The sequence below is a fragment of the Aulonocara stuartgranti genome (assembly GCF_965226115.1).
Source record: "Aulonocara stuartgranti genome assembly, chromosome: 15".
Classification (NCBI taxonomy): Eukaryota; Metazoa; Chordata; class Actinopteri; order Cichliformes; family Cichlidae; genus Aulonocara; species Aulonocara stuartgranti.
In genome coordinates, this window is record NC_138951.1 from 20,583,495 (window position 1) to 20,604,275 (window position 20,781).

A 20,781-nucleotide genomic window follows, 5' to 3' on the forward strand; every position below is an offset into this window, starting at 1 on the left:
GCACGCCACAGCCGCTCTATCACGTGACGCATGCTGCTCCGACGTGCTAAGGTTATGAGCTGAGTTACGCCATGTCGCAAGTTTTGTTAAATGATTTTATGATATTTAATGGATCGGATTACATTTTTTATTTCTCTTCGATATCCGATCCAGTAATTTAGGTCAGTGTCGGACCGATGCGTAATATCGGATCGGTCCATCTCTAATTCGTGGTAATCAGTGAAATTCGTATTGCAGACAACTTGGTGTGGTCCACCAAACTCCAGTAACTGGAGCAATCTGCTAGCAACCAAAGCGAGCACAAGAAGGTTTTCGGTGCAGCGCTATGTTTGTGACCAGTTTCACCTAGTAACATCCAAGTGGTTAAGGAACTCACATTTGTCACTAACAACTGGAGGTTGCCAGGGGATCACCAACCGGTCTCTAGTGTGATTGCGATGTCAGTGATTAAACATCGGCAACAAAAAGTGAAATAACATCCCACAGACAGCCTGTCAAGTGCTGACTTCCCTGTGCCAAATATTTTGTTGTTTTAATTTATTTATCACAGTTATTATTTATTTGTTAGTGATATTAAAGTGATTTATGTCTATATACTCCCGAAGGAAAAACAAATCACTATAAAGATATAAATGTAAAAAACAATATACATGTATATTTGTATATCAAGATACCAAGTTATATACCAAACATTTTTGCTACTCCAAACAAAGTAAATTTGAACAAAAAGTCCTAATTAAATAGAAGTAATTAGAAACCTGAGATAAAGTTTAAAGTATAGATTTGACTTTAGGTCAGTATAAGTTTAAGTGGGGCGTGTAGGAGTGAAAGTTCTCCATGTACTGTATGTGTAAATCTATAAGGCCGATAGGTGATGTAACAGCCCAGCTAGCATTTCTCCAGCAGCTACACTCATCCACTTACCCGCTCATTTCACACAGCAGCGTCCTCCCCCTCCTCACCCTTCCCTCGGTCACCACGCCTGTGTTTTCTGGCTGGCCAATGCACTGACCTACTTTTGCTGTTGTCGTTTCACATACGCACGGTCACATATACGCTCTTCTTGCTGCCACATACCTTGCTGTTTCTCGTCCGTTAGAAATTAAATCACTGGAACTCAAGAATAAATTTAAACACCAGGCTGCGCAAAAGGTTAAAAGAGAAGAATCTTAATTTATTTATTTTCTTTTGATTTTTGTCCAATTTCAATATTATAGAAAAATGCCACAGGTGGATAAAAAGCCAATGCAGGAAAAAAGAGGATCATGAATTTATTTTCACAGTTTAATCTATAACCATTTACTTAAATTTAACTGGCTGTTGTTTTGTTTTTTTTGTTTTGTTTTTAAAAAAACAATCTTTTTTTTTATAAGTAAGCAGTGTTAAAAAGTATAAATAAATCAATTTGATTGCAAAAAAGCAACACCATGGTAAAATGCATTACAAATATATTAACACTGAAACCAAAGGTCAGAGCTGAAAGCATGATTCAGATTCGATTTAAGCTAATTTTATTTTAATCTGCATTAATTGAAAATTACAAAAATGTCAAAAGTCGTATTTACAAGGGCTTAAATAGCAACAGCATTTTTTTTAACTGAGGGAGGAAAAACATTAAAAATATAATAATCACAAGGTCTAAAATCACCTTAAAAGTTGTAAATGCCAGCATTGAATGTAGATGTATGTATTGATGTATGTTTCTTTGGCATCAACAGCAATAAAGCAGAGGTACGAGATGCTTTACAAAATGTACAAAATAGTTTAAATAGCAACATTCAAATAACTTGTGTAACACTTTCTATCCTAACTCTTTCATACAACTTTATCACAAACAAAAAATAAACAAAACTTAGTCTACTTTATTTATTCAATAATGCTGCTATCAATAAAATGTGATTTGTGCTTTAAATATATCACCAGCCTTCCAACAGTCTAATTTGTGCTCCGTTAAAGATCATGTGTTTCTCTTTCATTGCAATTGACGTTACTCTGCTGGATCTCCTGTGTAATGTGTCTGAGCACATTGTGTTGGGTCCAACCAGCTTTCTGTTTGTTTCTTTGTCTCTATTGCTGTCAGTCACAACCAACGGTTCGAGTCACTCATTATTGTGTAATAACTGCATATTTAGCCTACAGGGACAATTATAGTTTTCTCTTCTGCTTCTGCTCCTGGAGGGGTGCTGATAGTTGCTTGTACATCATGGGTGATTTTGTTTAAAGAACCTGTGTGTTCTCATATGTATCCATTAATCCATCAGTAATTGATTTTTTTTTTCTTCTCTTGTCATAATCTTTAAAAAAAAAAATTGCCAATACTTTTTGCTGCCATGTACACATTTAAAAAAAAGTCTGCATTTTAAAAAGAGATGATGATGATGATGATGATAATAATAACAACAACAACAACAATAATCACATCTTCTTAAAGTTTTTTAAAGCTCTTCATGACATCTTTAAACTTTTATATTCACAACGAGGTAAATGTTGACCACTGACATCAACAGAAAGTTAGGCTAGTAATACTATGGCTGACACAAAGTTCATCCTTATTGATTACATTACTAAACATGGTGATATAGTAATGCCTTATTACTAAAGTGTTCTAAAGTTTTCCTTATATACTTGGCCATATTGATTAGTTTAGGACAATGTATTTCAAGTACAGTGTAATTTAAATGTAACTTTTGCCGAGCAGAAACAGTGAATTGATTAATTTTTAACATGTCAGGTTTTGCTGCTTTTCTTTCTCACTTTAAAGTAAATGTCACGGCTTTCATGGTTAAAAATGTCAAAATCAAAACAAATATAGTTTCATTAGTGCTAGAGAATCAGTTTTCTGATGTTTTTAAAACCAGATAAGTACCAAAAAAATCTCCCAGAAAAGTAGTACTGATTTAAAAACAGCTGTTTTAATGTGAACTTCGCTTTGAGTCTTTGTCGGGTCTGTTTCTGCAGTGCGGAGAAGCGGAGACGGGAGCTGGAGTGCCGCTACATCGAGGAGCTGGCGGAGCTGTTGTCATCCAACATGGGCGACATTGCCAGTCTCAGCGTTAAGCCCGAAAAGTGCCACATCCTCAAGAGCACTGTGGACCAAATCCAGCAGATCAAACGGCGTGAGCAGGGTGAGGAAAAACGTTTTCTGTACAGTGTCTCCACAATTTCTGTCAAATATTATGCTCTTTAATTTTCTTTATAATTTTCTGTGTAACTATAATGTAAACCAAAAAATCATAAAACATTTTATGTAAATGTTTAAACAAGGTTTGCAGGAGTAAACCAGGGTATGCAAAAAATAAACCTCCACATCTGTAAGATTTGTCACCTCAAGTTTTCAGTTAAAGCATACATTCTTATCCTATCTCGACAGATGTGGGGAGGAAAGCCTTGGCTGTCTTTGTGAGGCCACTCATTGACATCGGTGCATTCCTAAGACTTAAGTTTAACCATCACAAAATATCTGATAAACTTTCACCTTCTCCCTGACCTGAACCGGTTTTGTAACTTTAACTGTAAAACCAAGCTTTTACCCTCAAACAGGGATTTGAAAGCTTGTCAAAGGAGTTTAGAAAATGTAACCACTCTGGTGGTCTAAAGCTAACTTTTTTCAAATAATATGATTTTTTTTTTCTTTGGTTTCCAGTAGTCTGTCTGCTCTGTGCAGCCACACACATGTAGAGTGCTCTTTATTTCAAAACAGTAACTGTATGATAATAAATTGTAGCCGTACAAAACAACCTTTTTCATTCCATCCATGAACATGTGCTACACTTGTTAGAATAACACGGTAAAACTGTGATATTTACCTCAGTGTTTATTGTGCTATGAATATCGCTGAGGCTCAAAATGGGCTTTTTGGTAGGCACCAAATATCTCTGTTGGCATTAAAACCCCTTTTTTCATAGCATAGCAAACGCTGTGTACGTGTTTTTAATAGTGCTGTCATCTCGTCATTTAATCTCGTTAAAATGACCGCATTACCGTGGCAAATCTCCGTTAGCGAGTTACCGCGGATCGCCCCGTGCGTGGTTCTGCACGGCGTCAACATGTTAACATGTTGACGCCGTGCAGAACAATCACTCATTATGACGTTATGGCCTTAATAATTTAAACGAAATTAACACTGACAGCACTAGTTTTTAAAAATAGGCTTTATACTTAAAAAAACAACAACAACTGTATTGCAAAATATTTAATGTCTCTGTTGTTCTCTCCCCCCGGGCAGAAAAAGCAGCCCTCCTTTCTCCAGATGATGAGGTGCAGAAGTGCGACATCTCCTCCAGTAGCCAGGGACTGGTGGAGAAAGAGGCGTTGGGGCCCATGCTGCTAGAGGTAAAACAATACATAGGAAATCCTGGTTTGTGTGCCTAACATGTTGTTTACTCCTAACTAATACACACGTTCAGAAATCAGATTTAGTTTTCCCTCTCTCTGTTCTTCCCGTTAAGGCGCTTGATGGGTTTTTCTTCGTTGTCAACCGGGAGGGGCGCATCGTCTTTGTTTCTGAGAACGTGACGAGTTACCTTGGATACACCCAGGAGGAGCTCATGGCCTCCAGCGTCTACAGCATCCTCCACGTGGGAGACCACAACGAGTTTGTTCGTAATCTGCTGCCTAAAAGCCTCGGTGAGTGAGCAGAATCGATTTTAAATGCAGCGACTGCGTTTGCAGCCAGCGACTGCAATGTTTTTGAGGGATATTTAATAATCACTTTTTCAGCATTTTTAAATTTCACCATTTCCATGCCAATGAAACCCATTAAGGAGGCAATAAAACTCACTGTTAAAAAAGCAGAAGAATCTGTACACGGCACTCAAATCCAAATGATTAAGTTGCTTTATTAAAAGAAGATTTTGTAGCTAAGGCAAATTTAAAGAGCTGTGAGGAGAGGTAGGAGGATGAACTGTGTAAATTTTAAATGAACAGAGTTTTAGTGCTTCTCACAAAGCTGCAAATTATGTTAAGGGAGGAAAGTGTGTAGAGGCGGCACATGCGTGGGTGAAGAGTATTGAAACATAGACTTTCTATTCTGTGACAGTGTATTTTTTTTCTTTTGTGTGTGTGTGTTTAGCTCCAACCTTGAAGAGATTAGAATGGAAACGTAGGGGCCAGATGAGGGGGATTTAAGGACAAAAGATAACAGAGTGCACTAGGCAACAAGGTTGAATTGTTGTATTTTCCATTGGTCTTGTAATTCGGCACCAGGCACTCCAGTACTTCTTTTTTTCTACTCAGAAACAGATTTTAAAGAAAAATAAACTCACAGAGACACTTAGCAGATGGATTTTTACCATCTTAGGTTGGTTGTCAACATTTAGCTTATTCTTAAATCCTTTAGTGCTTCTTCTTTGTGTTGCTTAACAAGGATTTGCAGCCCTTTGTAAATTAATATAAATTTTGATATTGTATTTAAAATTATTGTTATTTACTAAATGAACCCAGAACAGTAAAATGGAAGGAGAGAAGAACAGATTAGGCAGCAGAACAAAATGCTTTTGTGCTTTTTAAATCTTTGCAAAGTTACAAAAATTGCTTCAAAGCAGTTATCCTCTCCCACAAACACTGGCCCTGAATTGGCTGCACCTTGTTTCCTTTCTGTAACTTATCTACCTCACTGTGTATCAAATGTAACAACTAGTTCAGGATTCAAACAAATAATCAGTTTATTTAAAGCTGTGAAAAGATTTGTGCTCTTCCAGCTTCATTGGTTTGTGGTTTTAAACTCATGAAGATATGTTACTATGAAAGGCAAGTTTTTACCTTACGTAGTAACGGCATGCAGTATGCAAAAAAATAGAGCATTCCTTGTGCATGGAGAAAGCACATTAATAGTTAATTTTATTGCAGTTTCCATGCACTTCCAGCATCTGAGGAACTGAAAACCCAGCGCCTCTACAATGCTAGGAAAATCCTCAGTTTTAGCCTCAGTGCTACATTTGCTTCGAATTTTATCCATTTTATTTTGTGGGTTTTTTGGTTTGTTTATTTTGTTTTGTTTTTGTAGTTTGTGTCCCCCCTCACAGTCTAAAGTAATGCTTATTTGTCTGTTAACTGATTATAAAATTTCCCAGAAATGTGTGAAATATCTCTGCCGTGTCTTCATCCACTAACCCCCAATCAGTCGCCGCCTCTCCCCAAGTCTGGTTCTGCTGGAGGTTTCTTCCTGTTAAAAGAGAGTTTTTGAATGTGAAAGTGAGTGAGAGGTGTTTGGTTAGAGCTGTGATGAACTGGTGTTCCCTCTCTCACCGGGTGACTGCTGGTATAGACTAAGTTAAGCAGTTACGTAGTATATAATTATTAAACACGTTAAAAAGTACTAGGCAAATGTTTTAACTTGATACTGTTTCACCGGTTCCGCTGACATCTTTCCATTTGTGTCCACTAATTACAAATTCCACTAAGCATTCCTTTCACCGTGTGAATCATGTTTGGGTGATTTGGTGCTCTCTCTGTGTGTTATAGGCTGTAAATTGGAAAATAAATTCCTCGCTTTCCCCTCTCCCTCTCTCCCACTCTCTCTCATCGACCACGATTAGTGCCGAGATGCGCAGAGGCCAGCACAGCTCTGCTGTTCCATCTGTGCCTCACAATTAGGATTATAGCAGATTGATAGCCCTGCTTTAATTGAGTGCAACATTAAATTATGTCCCAACCCCCTGGTGCTGTATGAAGCTGCTGGGGTTAAGAGTCTTTCTGCACGAAAGCCTCAGTAGCAAAATCTTCTTCTTGATTCACACAAGTGTGACGGAAACAAACCTCCATAGTTCTTAGTTATGAACTTGTAAATGAGTAAAATATGATGCTGATATTAAGATCAGACATTCTCATCTAAGCTGATGTCTTTTTGTCCTTTCACCATAAATCTCATTAAAGGAGTGATATTTGTGTAAGAAAGAATGAATGCATAGATGCAAAAGTCTTTTCTTGTCTTTCAAATGTGTGCAGCAGATTTGGATTTGCAAATGCCCTATTGTCTAATTTTTAAAATGTGTGCAAAACGCATCAAAGCGTCCCACTGTCAGCATTTATTTTGCTGCACTTTGTGCAAATCAGACGAGCATTTGCATCTCTAGTTCTAGTGCTAAATTAAAAAAGGATGGCGTTCCTGAGGGTGATTTGTACCAGGTTTAGTAAAGAGATTTTATCATGAAGTGGTGGAAATGATGGGACTTTGTTTATTTTCTCTTTCCTCATCAATATTTAACTTTCTCTTTGTTGTAGTAAATGGTGTCCCGTGGCCACAAGAAGCTGGACGCAGGAACAGCCACGCCTTTAACTGTCGCATGCTGAAGAGACCACCAGACGAGGTGGATTCGGAGAACCTGGAGGCCCGGCAGCAGTATGAGATCATGCAGTGTTTCACCGTGTCCCAGCTACGGACCATGCAGGAGGAGGGAGATGGTACATACATACATATTACAACACAGCCATGAACCATTTCCTACACTGAATCACTAGATTGTAGTTTTTAAAGCCAATATCAATAGGCACTCATCAGAGTATAGCCTTACGATGATCATGGTTTGAACTGACTATTTAGGTATTGCACCAATGTGTGCATTCTGCACCATTCTTTGAAGAAAAAATATCTTGAAGTTGCTCACCAGACTGGCTGGTATCAGTTTCCATGTTTAGGAATTGTTATATAAGACAGCTGAACAAGGGTGTCAAATTCAGGGCCGCACAGAGGAATAAGAATCACTTTCTTCTTCACATATGCCTACAAGTATTACCAAGCCTGTTTTACAGGCCTGAACATGACAGCTCAATAGCCATATAGGAAGTCAGGCTGGCTTCAGATTTGCCCCAGGTGGGATTTTGCTTTGACTTTGGCTCATGTGATATAGAACATACAGCAGCGGGCCTGCTATTATTACATGTAACATCCTAATATCCTCCTGCTGTTCCCATGACTTTCCATGATCCTTGCCTTTAGCCTCGGCTGAGGTTTTACTGTTCTTGTCAGCACAGAGTTGTGGCTCTCACCACATTGTTCACCTATGACACAGTTCTTTGAGCATTTTGTATTTCCTTCTTAGCACATCTGTGTTAATCTGAAACGGCCTTTAAATGAAACTTATTACGCTTTTCTTTATTATACTTTCCTCATTTCCTGTTACGCATGTACTTGTACAGCAGTTTATGAGTTATTGTATTTATCCTTTCTTAGTGAGCTTCTTCACCTTTATAATCTATTTAAGTTACATTAAAGGTTGGTGGTGTTTTGGATGCTGTAACACAGGGATGTATCTTATCTTACGAATGGATGATGGAGGAACAGCATACTGGAAGAACGCTTGCTTCAAGGAAGAGGAGCTGAAACGTCACAAAATTCCAGTAAAGGATAAATAAGGATTTTTTAAAACTGTGAATCACGTAAAGCTGTTATAGTAGCAGAGTGTCTTTCTATCTATGGGTTTCCAGTGCACTCAGAGTTAAAAAAAAAAAAAAAAGACAAAGAATAGTTTTAGATATGAAGTTTTAATTAGTTATTTTTTTAAAACTCTATTAGTAGTGTTTCTCTTAGGTGAGGGAAGCATGTTTTCGCTTATTGAAACTTGTTTATCTGTTTCTCCCGAATCATGAAAATGTTCTTGGCTATGTCAGGAATCAATCCAATTTAAGAAAATAATGGATTTGGCTTACACAGAAGGTGATCATTGTTGATGGATAAATACTTCTGCAGTTATTTTATGACTTTTTGCTGTTGATGCTGCCACCAAAACCTTTCACTCGCTGGTTAATTGGACTGCCATCAGATTGTTGGGTGATGTTTTTAATGTTCTTTGGAGCCGCTGGCGCAGTAGCCTTGATGAACTGTGTGATTTTTCTTTTTTCCTGCATTGCAGACTCATTGGGCTGTTTGTTCTGTCTGCTTTTTAGTCACTTTGATAAGAGCTGGCCTTGTGGATTGGAGGACTCTCTTCTTGTGTGTGGAATCTGGTTTAGTGGCTCCTACTTCATTGTTTGACATGTTTCTATAGAAAATTGGCAAGAAAATGTTATTTTTGTGTTCCAGCAAGCTGTTGTTTCGTCCGTTTTGTAGTTCATTCATTGAACTTTTAAATATAAGTGTTTTTGTGTTATTTATATTTGTTGTATTTGCTGCCAAACGTCTTGAAAGAAACTGTTTCCAAACAGCTGAACTGGTTTTGCTTCTGTTGTTGACCAGAGTTTATCTTTCTGTCATCTTGACTTAAATTAAGCTAAACTGGGGGAGTGAGTTTGGGCTTTAAGAGATGTGTGATGCACTGTGAACGAGAGGGATGTTCTAGATTTATGGTGCAAGACAAAACAAGACCACCATTGTGGGGCAAAAAAATGCAGCACAATAAATGTTGCAAGCTGTTATTGTAATTGAATAGTGGTTGCAAGAAGGAGGATGTGTAGTTGAAGGTCTTTGATATTCACTACTTGGATTTAACAAATATCTTTTAATAATACAGCGCAGGTATAGGGCGGGAATTTGGTCCCCGCTCTCCTGTCTCACAGTTCATACTTTTATTGCTATTTTTCAGACTGTTTTTTGGATTGAATTCTTCATATATTTCAAGAATATCCAAAATCCACTGTAAAAAAGAATCTGTTGTATTTAAGAAAATTGTATTTAAGGTTTCCAAAGACAGCGATTCGTGTTAAGTAATAAGAATATGGACTGTATGCTCCCAAGTAATGGATATTTCTACTGCTATAGAGTTATTAATTATATTTCAGCTGATAACAACCGTGTTCAGTTGTTATCACCATATTAAGTAATAATATAACTGATGATCTTCTCTTCTGTGTTATATCAGTCTTGCAGGTGATAAACATTTAAAACTAGTTTAATGAAATCCTGAAAAACCTTAAAAGTATTCAGCAATTTGTTGTCTTGACACAAAAGGGGGTGAATCTGTGCATCCCTTAGTCTTTAAATTCATTTATATCACCTCCATTCTTCAGCTGTTGTGAATTTTTTCTTTCTTTTATTGACTGCAACAAACATTTACATAAACCTCGCTCCTTGTGTCCTCTTTAGACCTGCAGAGCTGCCTGATATGCATTGCCTGCCGGATGCCACGAACCCAGCCTGTCAGCACGGAGTCTTTTATCACAAAGCAGGATCCCACAGGTAAAAGGAAATAAAAATCTCATCGTCTACACCCATGGTTCTCAAACTCTTACCTGTGAGGCTTTGGGGCCCTTTGTAGCACCGCCTGTGAGGTCAGCATTTATTTTATTCAACCACAGTTCATACCACGCTGTGATATATCAGCACAGAACAAGACTTAGTAAGCAACTCTCTTCAGTTTAAACATTTCCCGTTCAAGACATTAAAGGAACTAAACCTTTACAGCACAAAGAAGAATAAGGGGGGTGTCAAGAATTGAGCAGATACCTCACGTGTTCTTAAAAAGGCTGTAAATGAGTGTAAAAATCCAAATACTAACATATATATCCATCCTTTAAATTCTCATCTGCATCCCTCAATAGTATGTTCACTCCCTTACCTCGCGTTCAGTCACTAAAACTCAAACACATGTACAAAATTTGCTTTACTGTATTATTAGAATGAATTTATATCCCACCCAGGCGAAAGCCTAAAATCTTGAAAAATTACAGCAACAATGAGGCTTAAAGATCATTTTAGAAAGTATTCGGAGATTTTCCTTTTTTTTTTTTTAAATTCGTTTCTCAAAGGTAACAGTGTGAACCCTGAAAGTGTGAAGTCTGCTGCAGTTGTTGAAATCGGTGCAGGCTGATCTTTTGTTTGTGTGTGTGTGGTGTTTTAATCCAGGGAAGATCATCTCCATAGAAACTAGTGCTTTGCGAGCGACAGGCAGGCCTGGATGGGAGGACCTGGTCAGGAAATGTATCTATGCTTTCTTTCAGCCGCAGGGCAAAGAGCCCTCCCACGCCAAGAAGCTTTTGCATGAGGGTGAGTAGCTACTATTGATTTTTTTTTCTCTTCTCTCTCTCTCTCCCCCCTTTTGCCTCCACTCTCAGAAATTATTGACACGCTCACTGTCATGGCTGCAGGAGTTTCTGCAACATGTCAATGGCACTATAGTGAACTGAGTAGAATACTAAATATTAAAAACTTTTCAAACTAACTTGGATCCACCTACATCGAGAGAGGATGTTTATGTAGATTTATGGAGGTGACAACTTCGCTCTAGGCTTGTAACCAGTAATGAATGAGGTTGATTGATTAGTCTGTAAGGTTCCTGCAGCCCTGCAAATTATTATTCTTATTTATTTATTTTTTACCAAGCAATAATTACACACTTAACTTACTAAAAGATAAGGAACTAAAAGAAGTCGTCACACTTCAGAAGTTAGTTATACATCGACTGACTTGGCTTAATTTCAGCTCGGCTGCTAACAGAAAAGTGACACATTCCTGAGACGCTGCTCCTCCACATCAAAAGAAACCAGTTGAAGTGGTTCATGTATCTGAATTAGAGAACTCCTCTGTGAGACTTCAAGCTTATCAGAAATGGATGCGGTAAATCTAAAGCACGTTTAAGCAGCAGGCTAAAGCCGAGGTGGAGCATCATCTGTCACCTCGTCTTATAACACAGATGTCTGCCTCAGAATGACCTTTTTAGGCCTAAATCCTTTATTTCTCTTTCATTCTCAACAGTGATGACACATGGGACCGCAATCAGCCCGCTGTACCATTTCACTCTGAGTGATGGCACTCCGCTTAGTGCTCAGACCCGCTGCAAGTTCTGCTGCCCCCCCAACCCTGATGTACAGCCCTTCATTATGGGCATTCACACTATTGACAGGTACTGTGACTGAACACACACACACACACACACACACACACACACACACACACAGGAGATGACTGCAACTGAGCCTAATCTTATTTATTAGTGGATAAAGTGATGTTTGACAACCACATGTAAAAGGTCAAAGATTTTAAAACTTTGTACTTCCGTGGTCAGAATTAATTATCCAGTTTCAGAAGTTAGCCTTAGTGTAGATGTTATGATAGTAATTTACTTCACTTTGTGTCAGTAACAAGTGGTATCTCACAGTAAAATGAATTTTCATCCACTGAAGTGTGCACAGCATGCACCTGCAGAGTCCCATGCATGTTAGTTTCCCAGTTATGGTCTTTTTGGGGGATGTTGCAGATGATGCTGGTATTTTCAAGGATTTTAAAAATGCTCTGACTTTCTCTGAAGTTCTACCAGCTGCGTTAAAGTGTAATTAAACTGCTTTTATGGTAAAATGGGTCAGTGATACTTTTCAGATGAATGTGCGCCTTACACAGTAATTTGATCATTTATGGCAGACTCATTGAATGTGCCGAAGAACTGAGAGAGTAACTTGCCACAGCCATAAGGTGCTGGGATATCTTGAAAAGTGCTTGAATTCAAGGAAAAGTGTGGAAACCCAGTAAGGTTGTTGTTTTGGCTTGTTGTAACTGAATTCTTCAGAATTTCCTTTTCTCACTAGAGTTTATTGATTATTCTAGTTTATTTTATTATAATTTTTTGTTCCTCATATTTAATTGATATTGTCTTAATTAGATTAGATGAAACTTTACTAATCCCTCGGGTGGGTTCCTCTGGGAATTTCAGTAATGTACTGATTGGCCATTTTATTACATTTTATTTGATGTTTTCTCTTCCATGCAAGGTGCAGTTTGACTTATTGATTGTTAACAGAAGTTTTTTAATCATCAGCAAACAAAAAGTGCTACGACAAGTGTTCTGATATGGATTTTCATTCTTAAAGCTTGTAATGGAGATAATGAATGTTTAATGTTTTTTTCACTTTATTGATTACGGGGAGAATTTAAAGAGCAGCAGACAGAGAAGCCTGGATGACGCTTGAAGCCTGGATAAGGCAGACACTGATAGAAAATGGGGTGTTTGTGGACGTGATATAAAGATGTGGTTGACATCTTTAATTTTCCTTTGTTTTTTCTTTTCCCAGGGAACACAACACTGCTAGCTCTCAGGAAAACACTAACCCCAGCCTTCCACCAACCCTCAGCGGTATCGCCCAAATTCCCTCCCGCTCCCCTTCCCTCCCCCCCAGCAGTAATTCAACCCAAGGCTCAAGTCTCGCCACCGCGGGCCTTCACACCAACAACAGCAATGCCTCTTCCCACGGACATAATCCAGCCACGCCGACAGGCTACCTGACACCCAATCGGACGAATTGTCCCCAGCAGGTCAACAGCCCCTCTCCTTTGAGCAGCCCACTTACAGCAACCCCTACCTCTTTTATGTCGCCCAGGATGCCACGGGCCAGTCCTGGGTTAGGTGGGAGCCCTCGGGTACCAGGGAACCCCTTCTCTCCCTCCACACCTGGCCTCCATTCCCCAGCTGGGGCTCTAAGCAGTGGAGGAAGCCTCAACAGGCAGCAGTCTAGTGGTGATGGCAACAGTAGCGCAAGCGGTGGGTCAACAGGGTCTTTCTCCCTGTCCTCTCCGGTCCTTCAGAGACAAGCCAGTACACCCACCGGCTCCTCTATTCGACCTCCGTCAACAAAACCCTCAGATGGAGGTGAAGAAGGGGGAGAGGACTCTGTTAAAGTCCCCCTTTCTTCTGCCTCACAGCTGGGTAACCCCAGACTCAATCAGCTCCTGGATAGCAATGGGACAGGAGCTGACTCTAACAACAACAGCAACAGCATCCACTGCACCTCCTCACCTCATCCACCTAACCCTGCTCCTGCCCCTCAGTGCCCTGCCTCCCACAGCAGTCTCACTGAAAGACACAAGATCCTCCACCGGCTGCTTCAGGACAGTAGTCCCAATGATGCCTCCACCACCAGTGAGGAAGGAATAAACAAAACTGAAGTTGAGATCAAGAAGGAGCCACCTGCCAGTCCGGCGCTGGGTGCAGGACCTCCCAAGAGCGACTCGAGAGAGCCACAGGACCACCAGTTGCTTCGTTTTCTCCTGGGTACAGATGAAAAGGTATAATATGGAAGCCCAAAGCTTTTTTTCTTTCTAAATTCCTTTCCCACCACACCACATATGGAAGACCGGTTCTCCTTGTGCCCCACTGCCAGTCTTATGTTATTAGATTACTGTTAATCTTACAGTGGACGAGAGCCCGGACACGACCACTGGTGAAATGCTTAATGAAGTACAATTTAATAATGTTATTTATTTAATATTACTTCTGTGTTTTGCTACTTTATGCTTAAAATCAGCACATTTTGGATACAAATATTGCGCTTTGTACTTAAAACCATTTATTTTAAAGCTTTAGTTACAAGCAACTGCACTAAACGATTGTTCTAGATAAAGCTGCCCAGCAGTGTACAGCAGCAAAATAAAAATTATATAGACAATTTGGAATCAATTACAATGATCCAGTATTAGAATATATATACTGATTTTATATTAGATACTTTATATTTTAGGTCCAAACTATGATAGTTTTACCTAAGTAGGGTTATGACTATAAGAGATCCAAAAGCCACACAATTCCAGCTGTATTGGAGTGCAGGGCTGCACGTGAGCCTGAAAGTATTAGTAATTGCCTTCTATACTGTATTTATTTCTAATCTGATATTCACATTTGTTTCCTTTCTGCTGCCACATAAAACAAAAACTAAAAAAAATAACAGTCTACAAACACATCCCTACTCAACCCAAAAGATGAGAATCAGAACCAGAACAGCATCTGAAATAATAGTTAATCATTTTCACTTATTGCAATGGAAGTCTAGAATATAGGGCATTGCAAATACTATAAAAGGAAACTTAAGGTTATGTATATAACCCCGGTTCTCTGAGTAGCATGAGTGAGTGTCTCACTATGGGAACGCCTCCTGCGTGACCTCATCAGAAGCTCAAATACCATTACGCCAGCCCTTACAGGCTGGCTAGGTGACGCCCATGTCAGGAGGGGCCAGTGCCTCCCTATATAATAGGCTGACATAGCGTCAGATGTCATTCAAAACAAGCCCACCACTTCCTCGCTTCCATAGCAAGGAGGGCGGTCTGGTGAGACACTCACTCATGCTACTCAGAGAACCGGGGTTATATACATAACCTTAAGTTCTCTTTCATAGCATTCGTTTCGTGTCTCACTATGGGAGAAATACTGACTCCCGGATTGCCAGACATGCCTGTTAAGAAGACAACCGTCCCCAACAGCACTTCACAGGGGAGAGGCCCCCACCCGGGAAGAACCTGCACTGAGGACTGAATGTGCTAGGTTAGGTGCTGTCACATCTAACCTGTAAAACCTAGCAAATGTATGAGGTGAGGTCCAGCATGCAGCTGCACACACCTCCTGAATAGAAACTCCCCTAAAGAGAGCCCATGAGGTCGCCAGACCTCTAGTGGAATGCGCACGTAAGCCAGCAGGGGGCTCAAGGCCCCTGCTAGTATAGGCCAGGGCAATTGCTCCTACTATCCAATGGGAGAGGCGCTGTTTAGACACAGGCTTTCCCATATGTGGTTTAGCCCAGGACACGAACAGCTGGTCACTTTGTCTGACACTCTGGGTTCGGTCCATGTAAATGCGCAGAGCACGGACTGGACACAAGGTATGCAGCCGCTGTTGCTCCTACTATCCAATGGGAGAGGCGCTGTTTAGACACAGGCTTTCCCATATGTGGTTTAGCCCAGGACACGAACAGCTGGTCACTTTGTCTGACACTCTGGGTTCGGTCCATGTAAATGCGCAGAGCACGGACTGGACACAAGGTATGCAGCTGCTGTTGCTCCACTGAGGAGAAATGCGGTGGGCAAAAGGCCGGCAGTTCTATAGGGGAACATGTGCCGACAACCTTTGGGACAAAGGCAGGGTGAGCTGCATACTGACCCTCGTATTATCCGAGGAGAACTGAATGCATGACTGATGCACTGAGAGAGCGTGTATCTCTCCCACACGCTTAGCAGAAGCTAAAGCAATTAAAAGAGCCGTCTTCAAGGACAGAAATTTCAACTCAACCTGTTCCAGGGGTTCAAATGGGCAACAGGAGAGCGCAGCCAATACTGTGGGAAGGTCCCACGATGGAGCCAACAGCCTAGACGTAGGCAATTTACGCCGTGCACCCTTCATGAAACGGCATATTAAGGGATGCTGGCCAACAGTCTTTCCCTCAAAACCAATATGGCAGGCTGAAATTGCTGCCAAATACACCTTGATGGTGGAGAAGGCTTCACCCTTATCAATCAGGGCCTGAAGAAATGACAGAATCACAGCCACAGAGCACTGAAAAGGGGTGGCCTGTAATTCACTATGAGGGAGCCCCACCGTGTTCAGGTTAAACCACTCACGGGCCAAGCCCACAGAGCTAGCCTCTCTGGGTGGGGGTGGAATATTTCCCCCTGTGCCTGAGACAGGAGGTCTCTGCGTAGTGGTAACAGCCAAGGTGGGCCGCACAGCTGCTGAAAAATCTCGGCCAGCCAGTGTTTCCCTGGCCAGTGCGGGGCTATCAGGATCATATAGTGACTTCTCTCCCTCACTCTGGCCAGAGTTGGAGAAATGAGGGCCACTGGGGGAAAAGCATAGAGGAGGGTTCTCGGCCACTCGTGAGCTAGAGCATCCACCCCGAGTGGAGCTCTCTGATCATGCAGCGAGTAAAACAGGGGACACTGAGCATTCTCACTGGATGCATAAACGTCCACGGTCGCCTGACCGAATCGCAGCCAGATCTGCTTCACCACCTCTGGGTGAAGCTTCCAGTCCCCATACAGCGGGTTTCCCCTGGAGAGAAGATCTGCTCCAAAGTTCAAGATCCCCGGCACGTGAGTTACTCTCAGTGACAGCAGGTGGACACTGCTCCAGACTATCAGTCTGTGTGCTAGTGTGTGTAACTTGGGGGACCCCAGACCCCCTGTCTGTTGATGTAGGCCACAACGGTGGAATTGTCCGACCTCACTAAAACATGATGACCTCTCAGCCAAGGGAGAAAGTGTTTTAGCGACAGGTGAACCGCCAGCAGTTCCAGACAGTTTATGTGGGTGGAGCGCATGTGAGGGCCCCATTCACTGTTCTGCCCTCGTGGGTGGCCCCCCAGCCCGAAAGAGGGGCATCTGTGGAAATCGCCTTCCTGGCTGAAACTGCCCCCATGGCAACGCCCTGAGACAAGAAACCTGGCCTCTTCCACTCGCGGAGAGCGAGTGAACAGTCTGCAGAGACTCTCACGCGACGGTGGCCGTCTCGGTGAGGGTCCAGTCCCTGCGAGCCCACCCAGCGCTGAGCGGGTGGGCTCGCCGTCAAAACGAGACTTTACATCCTCTGTTTGTATGGCGGGCCACGGGATGTTGAGCCTAGCGGCTGCGCGCTTGCACATGTCCTGCATGTCGAGATCCAGGGGAGACGGCGGTGTCGGTTTTTCAACCTCGCCGGTAGCCAAGGGCTTTGCAGCCCAGCTGATGCTAGCCAAGGAGGTTGGAATCTTCCTCCTCGCCATCGTCAGACAGCAGGAGCTCTGAATCAGCCGACTCATCTCCGTCCTCGTTGGCATCTCCCCAGGTGACTCCAGCATCGGGGAAAAACTCACGATCTCCGTGTGCCTCCAGCGACGGGAAAGCGGTCGCGATGGGCTGAGGGTCTGCCTCTACCCAGCTCGGCCCTGGCGTTGCGGCCAAATCATCGGGCACCGCAGCAGCCTCACACAGCAAAGGGTCGCCACCCGACAGGTTAGCCTGGCGAGCTAGCATGCGGCGGAGTAGTTTGCGTGGGAAAGCCGCGCAGTGGATACAGTCTCGTGCGGGTGTCAAGGCAGCCTGAGCGTGAGATAAGCCCAGGCATGCCGCACACACGGGGTGTGTATCCCAGGCAAAAATCTTTTTGCTGTAAGGGCTGGCGTAATGGTATTTGAGCTTCTGATGAGGTCACGCAGGAGGCGTTCCCATAGTGGACACAAACGAATGCTATGAAAGAGAACTTTAGCTTCTTTTTCTGGAATAAAATTTAAAGGAAACACAATGCAGTATAAAAATATACTAATATACTATTTGGTCTTTTTTAATGGTTGGATTGTTTTAATTTTAAAAGTCAAATATATTATAATTTAAGATGGTCTTTAATATCCCATACAAACATACATTCTTCTGTAAACTATGTGTTCGGATGCAGTCACTCTATGAAAAGGTGAAAATTAAACATAATAATTAGCTCATATTTTGATATCATTAATATTCAAACCTTACATTTAGGGTTCTCTGTATTATTACATTTTCGTATATTTAAATTTCAGGTAAATGCAAGCAGTGCTTAAGTCCGTTAATTTATGATGAACATTTATTCTTTACTGTATACTACATTGTATTTGACTTCCTGATGTTTGGCACCTGGCTGAAACCTTTTTGTTTTTGAAGGACTTGGACGACCTGCCACCTCCATCTGCTCTGAGCCTTCAGACAGTGAGAATTAAGGTAGAGAAGAAAGCTGGTGGGGAGGGAGTGACCTGTACAGGGTCAACGGTTGGCGCAGGAGGTGCAACCAAACTTGGAGGAGTGTCCAGCCCCAAATCGAGCCCTGTCGGAGAAAACCGCAGAGACAGCCGCAAAGACAGCCGAGACTCCATGGTACAGCTGTTGATATTGTGTTAATTTTTGAAAATTGGGCATTTAACATTTGTGTAAAGTAATAAAACAGAAGGCCTTCAGAGTGGGATTTCAACTACAGCTTAATGAGAACTTGTTTCAGATCGCCACTGCATCATCAGACCAATAAAATAACGCTTTAAAATGAGACTGCGACAGAAAATAATGAGGTAAAACGCCATTAGAGCAGCCAGGTTTAGGAAGTAAAACTAATGAACTGGTAAAAGTAAGAAAAATAGGGATTTTACTCGTCTGCTGATACGAGGTGTATTTTGTGGTCCCTATAGCCAAAACAGAAAATACCAGTCAGATTAACCCAGATTACAGAAAACACCTTTCAACAACCTAAACTGATCGGTAAGTGATCCAAGTGTCAAAAGCAACAGACGCTGATGAACTCTGTCCAGCTTCGACCAATCAGACAGTCATAACGCGCAACTGTAATGACCCAGTAATGTTAATCTTCCCACCCTAAACGAGGACTTATTTTCAATCATGCTTGCGTGACACGGCGTTAAAAAGGATCTTTCTCAGTCAAGCCTCGAAATTTTCCTCTGAGCTTTGATCCTGTGTTGCCAGTTGCAGGACAGCCGTTGTAAACAGAGTTGCATGTTTATTTTCTTGGACTTTGTCTCCACTGTGGGTTCAGCTACCAGCTGTAGTCTTTGAAGTTTTCCCAACGCCCACTTCCCCCTTTTTCCCCAATTATCTTTTAATACTTTATTTTTAACACCTTTTATTTGCATTTCTTTTTCATTTGTTTCTTGCCTGTAGATTTCTAGTGTATCTGTTGATATGGACCCTCTCTCCCAGATGCTGCCTGGCTTCAGAGGCCCAGCTGGGGCCAAACAGGGCAGTGAGGATACACCAAACCCCGGAGGAGGCCCTCAACTTCAGTCTCCGGGTCCCCAGCCCCCAGCTACGCTCCAGTCCCCTGTGCCTCAGCTCCAGTCACCCCTGTCTCAGCCTCAGTCCCTCCCACAGTTGCAGTCCCCATCGCCTCAGCTTCACTCCCCTTCCCCCCAGCTCAAACTGCAGTCACCCACTCAGCTCCAACCCGGCGAGGCCAGCACTCCCCGCAATGTAAATGTGAAGAGAGAGCCTCCTGGCACTCCTAACAGAGGTACTGTTTCAGCTCGTGATGAATAAATCCTTGATTTCATTCAAATATCAGATTGTTTGTTATAATAGTTACTAATTTTGTTCTTTAAGCGTTATTGGATAGTATTTAAATTGATTGGATTCAAAATAATTGTTATTGTTATTATTGTATTGATGGTAGTAGTAATGGTATGATCCAGAGTTCATTCACCGGCATTTTTATATTCTTAATGCCCTCTAGTGGCTTCCAGGAGCCATGTAACCAAACTCTTACTCTACTTCTTGTCACACTGCAGAGAAAACGTCTAAAGGTTTCCTCAGCTGTTTTCACACGTGAATCTTTCTAAATATCACCTGACAGGAGAAAAAGGATCGGACAGTAGCTGGTCTTTAATCTTCCAAATCCCAAATATGAATTCCATATGCTGTTGAATTGTGTCAAAGCGGGAATAGCACAGCAAATAGTTCAGTTGATTTACCAATAGCAAGTGGGTTGTCACACATTCAGTGTGCTGCATGCTCTATCCTGGCAGTGTGCTTACCTAATTCAGACAGAAGCTCAATTTGAATAGTCAAGAGTCTAATTGCTTTTGACATGGATAGAAAATGTCATGAGGAACAGAAAGCTGTAAGCAAAATTTATAAAACATTAGAAAAGAGAACCACAATGGCTAAAGAGTCAAACAGTACTTACTCTTGTATCTCAAAAGAGTATCTCACACTTCTTTACCAAGCTTGGATTTTTTTTTTTTTTTTACATTTTTAACTGTATAATGCTTGTCACATTAAGATTGGTTACCTTTCTCTTCCTACTGGATATATTCATTTTCCAGTAGCAAGAGCATGTCTGAAGTGGATTACGTCCTTCTTTGTCCTGCATGTCAAAGGACAAATCTCCCAAAATTGCTTGAAAATAAATGGATGCATTTTGTCATAGCTAGGCTTTCAGTACAACTCCGGGTCTGCATGGTTGGATGCATTAGTGATGGGCAGGAGGAGGAGTATAGAGCACTAGTGGATGAGTTTGTGGATTGGTCTGCTTCTGAATGTGAATAAGATCAGAGAGATGGGGATGAACTTCAGAAGGAAAGAGGTGGCTGCACACTCAGGATGTTCATGTGGTGGAGGTGTATACAACGATAGTCCAGACTGAA

At 41.6% G+C, this 20,781-nt stretch overlaps 1 protein-coding gene across 4 annotated transcripts in view; it reads left to right on the forward strand.

The window, feature by feature from the left end:
* Nucleotides 1-20,781, forward strand: part of ncoa1 (nuclear receptor coactivator 1) — a gene marked incomplete at its 5' end in the record, with an annotated part of 98,754 nt that overhangs the window by 58,137 nt on the left and 19,836 nt on the right. For 3 of the 4 annotated variants that reach the window (XM_082504907.1, XM_082504906.1, XM_082504905.1), the window contains 10 exons: nucleotides 2,959-3,125; nucleotides 4,226-4,332; nucleotides 4,449-4,626; nucleotides 7,222-7,401; nucleotides 10,019-10,111; nucleotides 10,778-10,918; nucleotides 11,627-11,774; nucleotides 12,937-13,927; nucleotides 18,299-18,508; nucleotides 19,301-19,649. In XM_082504907.1, coding sequence (XP_082361033.1) covers nucleotides 2,959-3,125; nucleotides 4,226-4,332; nucleotides 4,449-4,626; nucleotides 7,222-7,401; nucleotides 10,019-10,111; nucleotides 10,778-10,918; nucleotides 11,627-11,774; nucleotides 12,937-13,927; nucleotides 18,299-18,508; nucleotides 19,301-19,649 — 2,564 coding nt within the window. The remainder of the gene's footprint in view (nucleotides 1-2,958; nucleotides 3,126-4,225; nucleotides 4,333-4,448; nucleotides 4,627-7,221; nucleotides 7,402-10,018; nucleotides 10,112-10,777; nucleotides 10,919-11,626; nucleotides 11,775-12,936; nucleotides 13,928-18,298; nucleotides 18,509-19,300; nucleotides 19,650-20,781) is intronic. The other variant, XM_082504908.1, reaches the window with a different exon arrangement.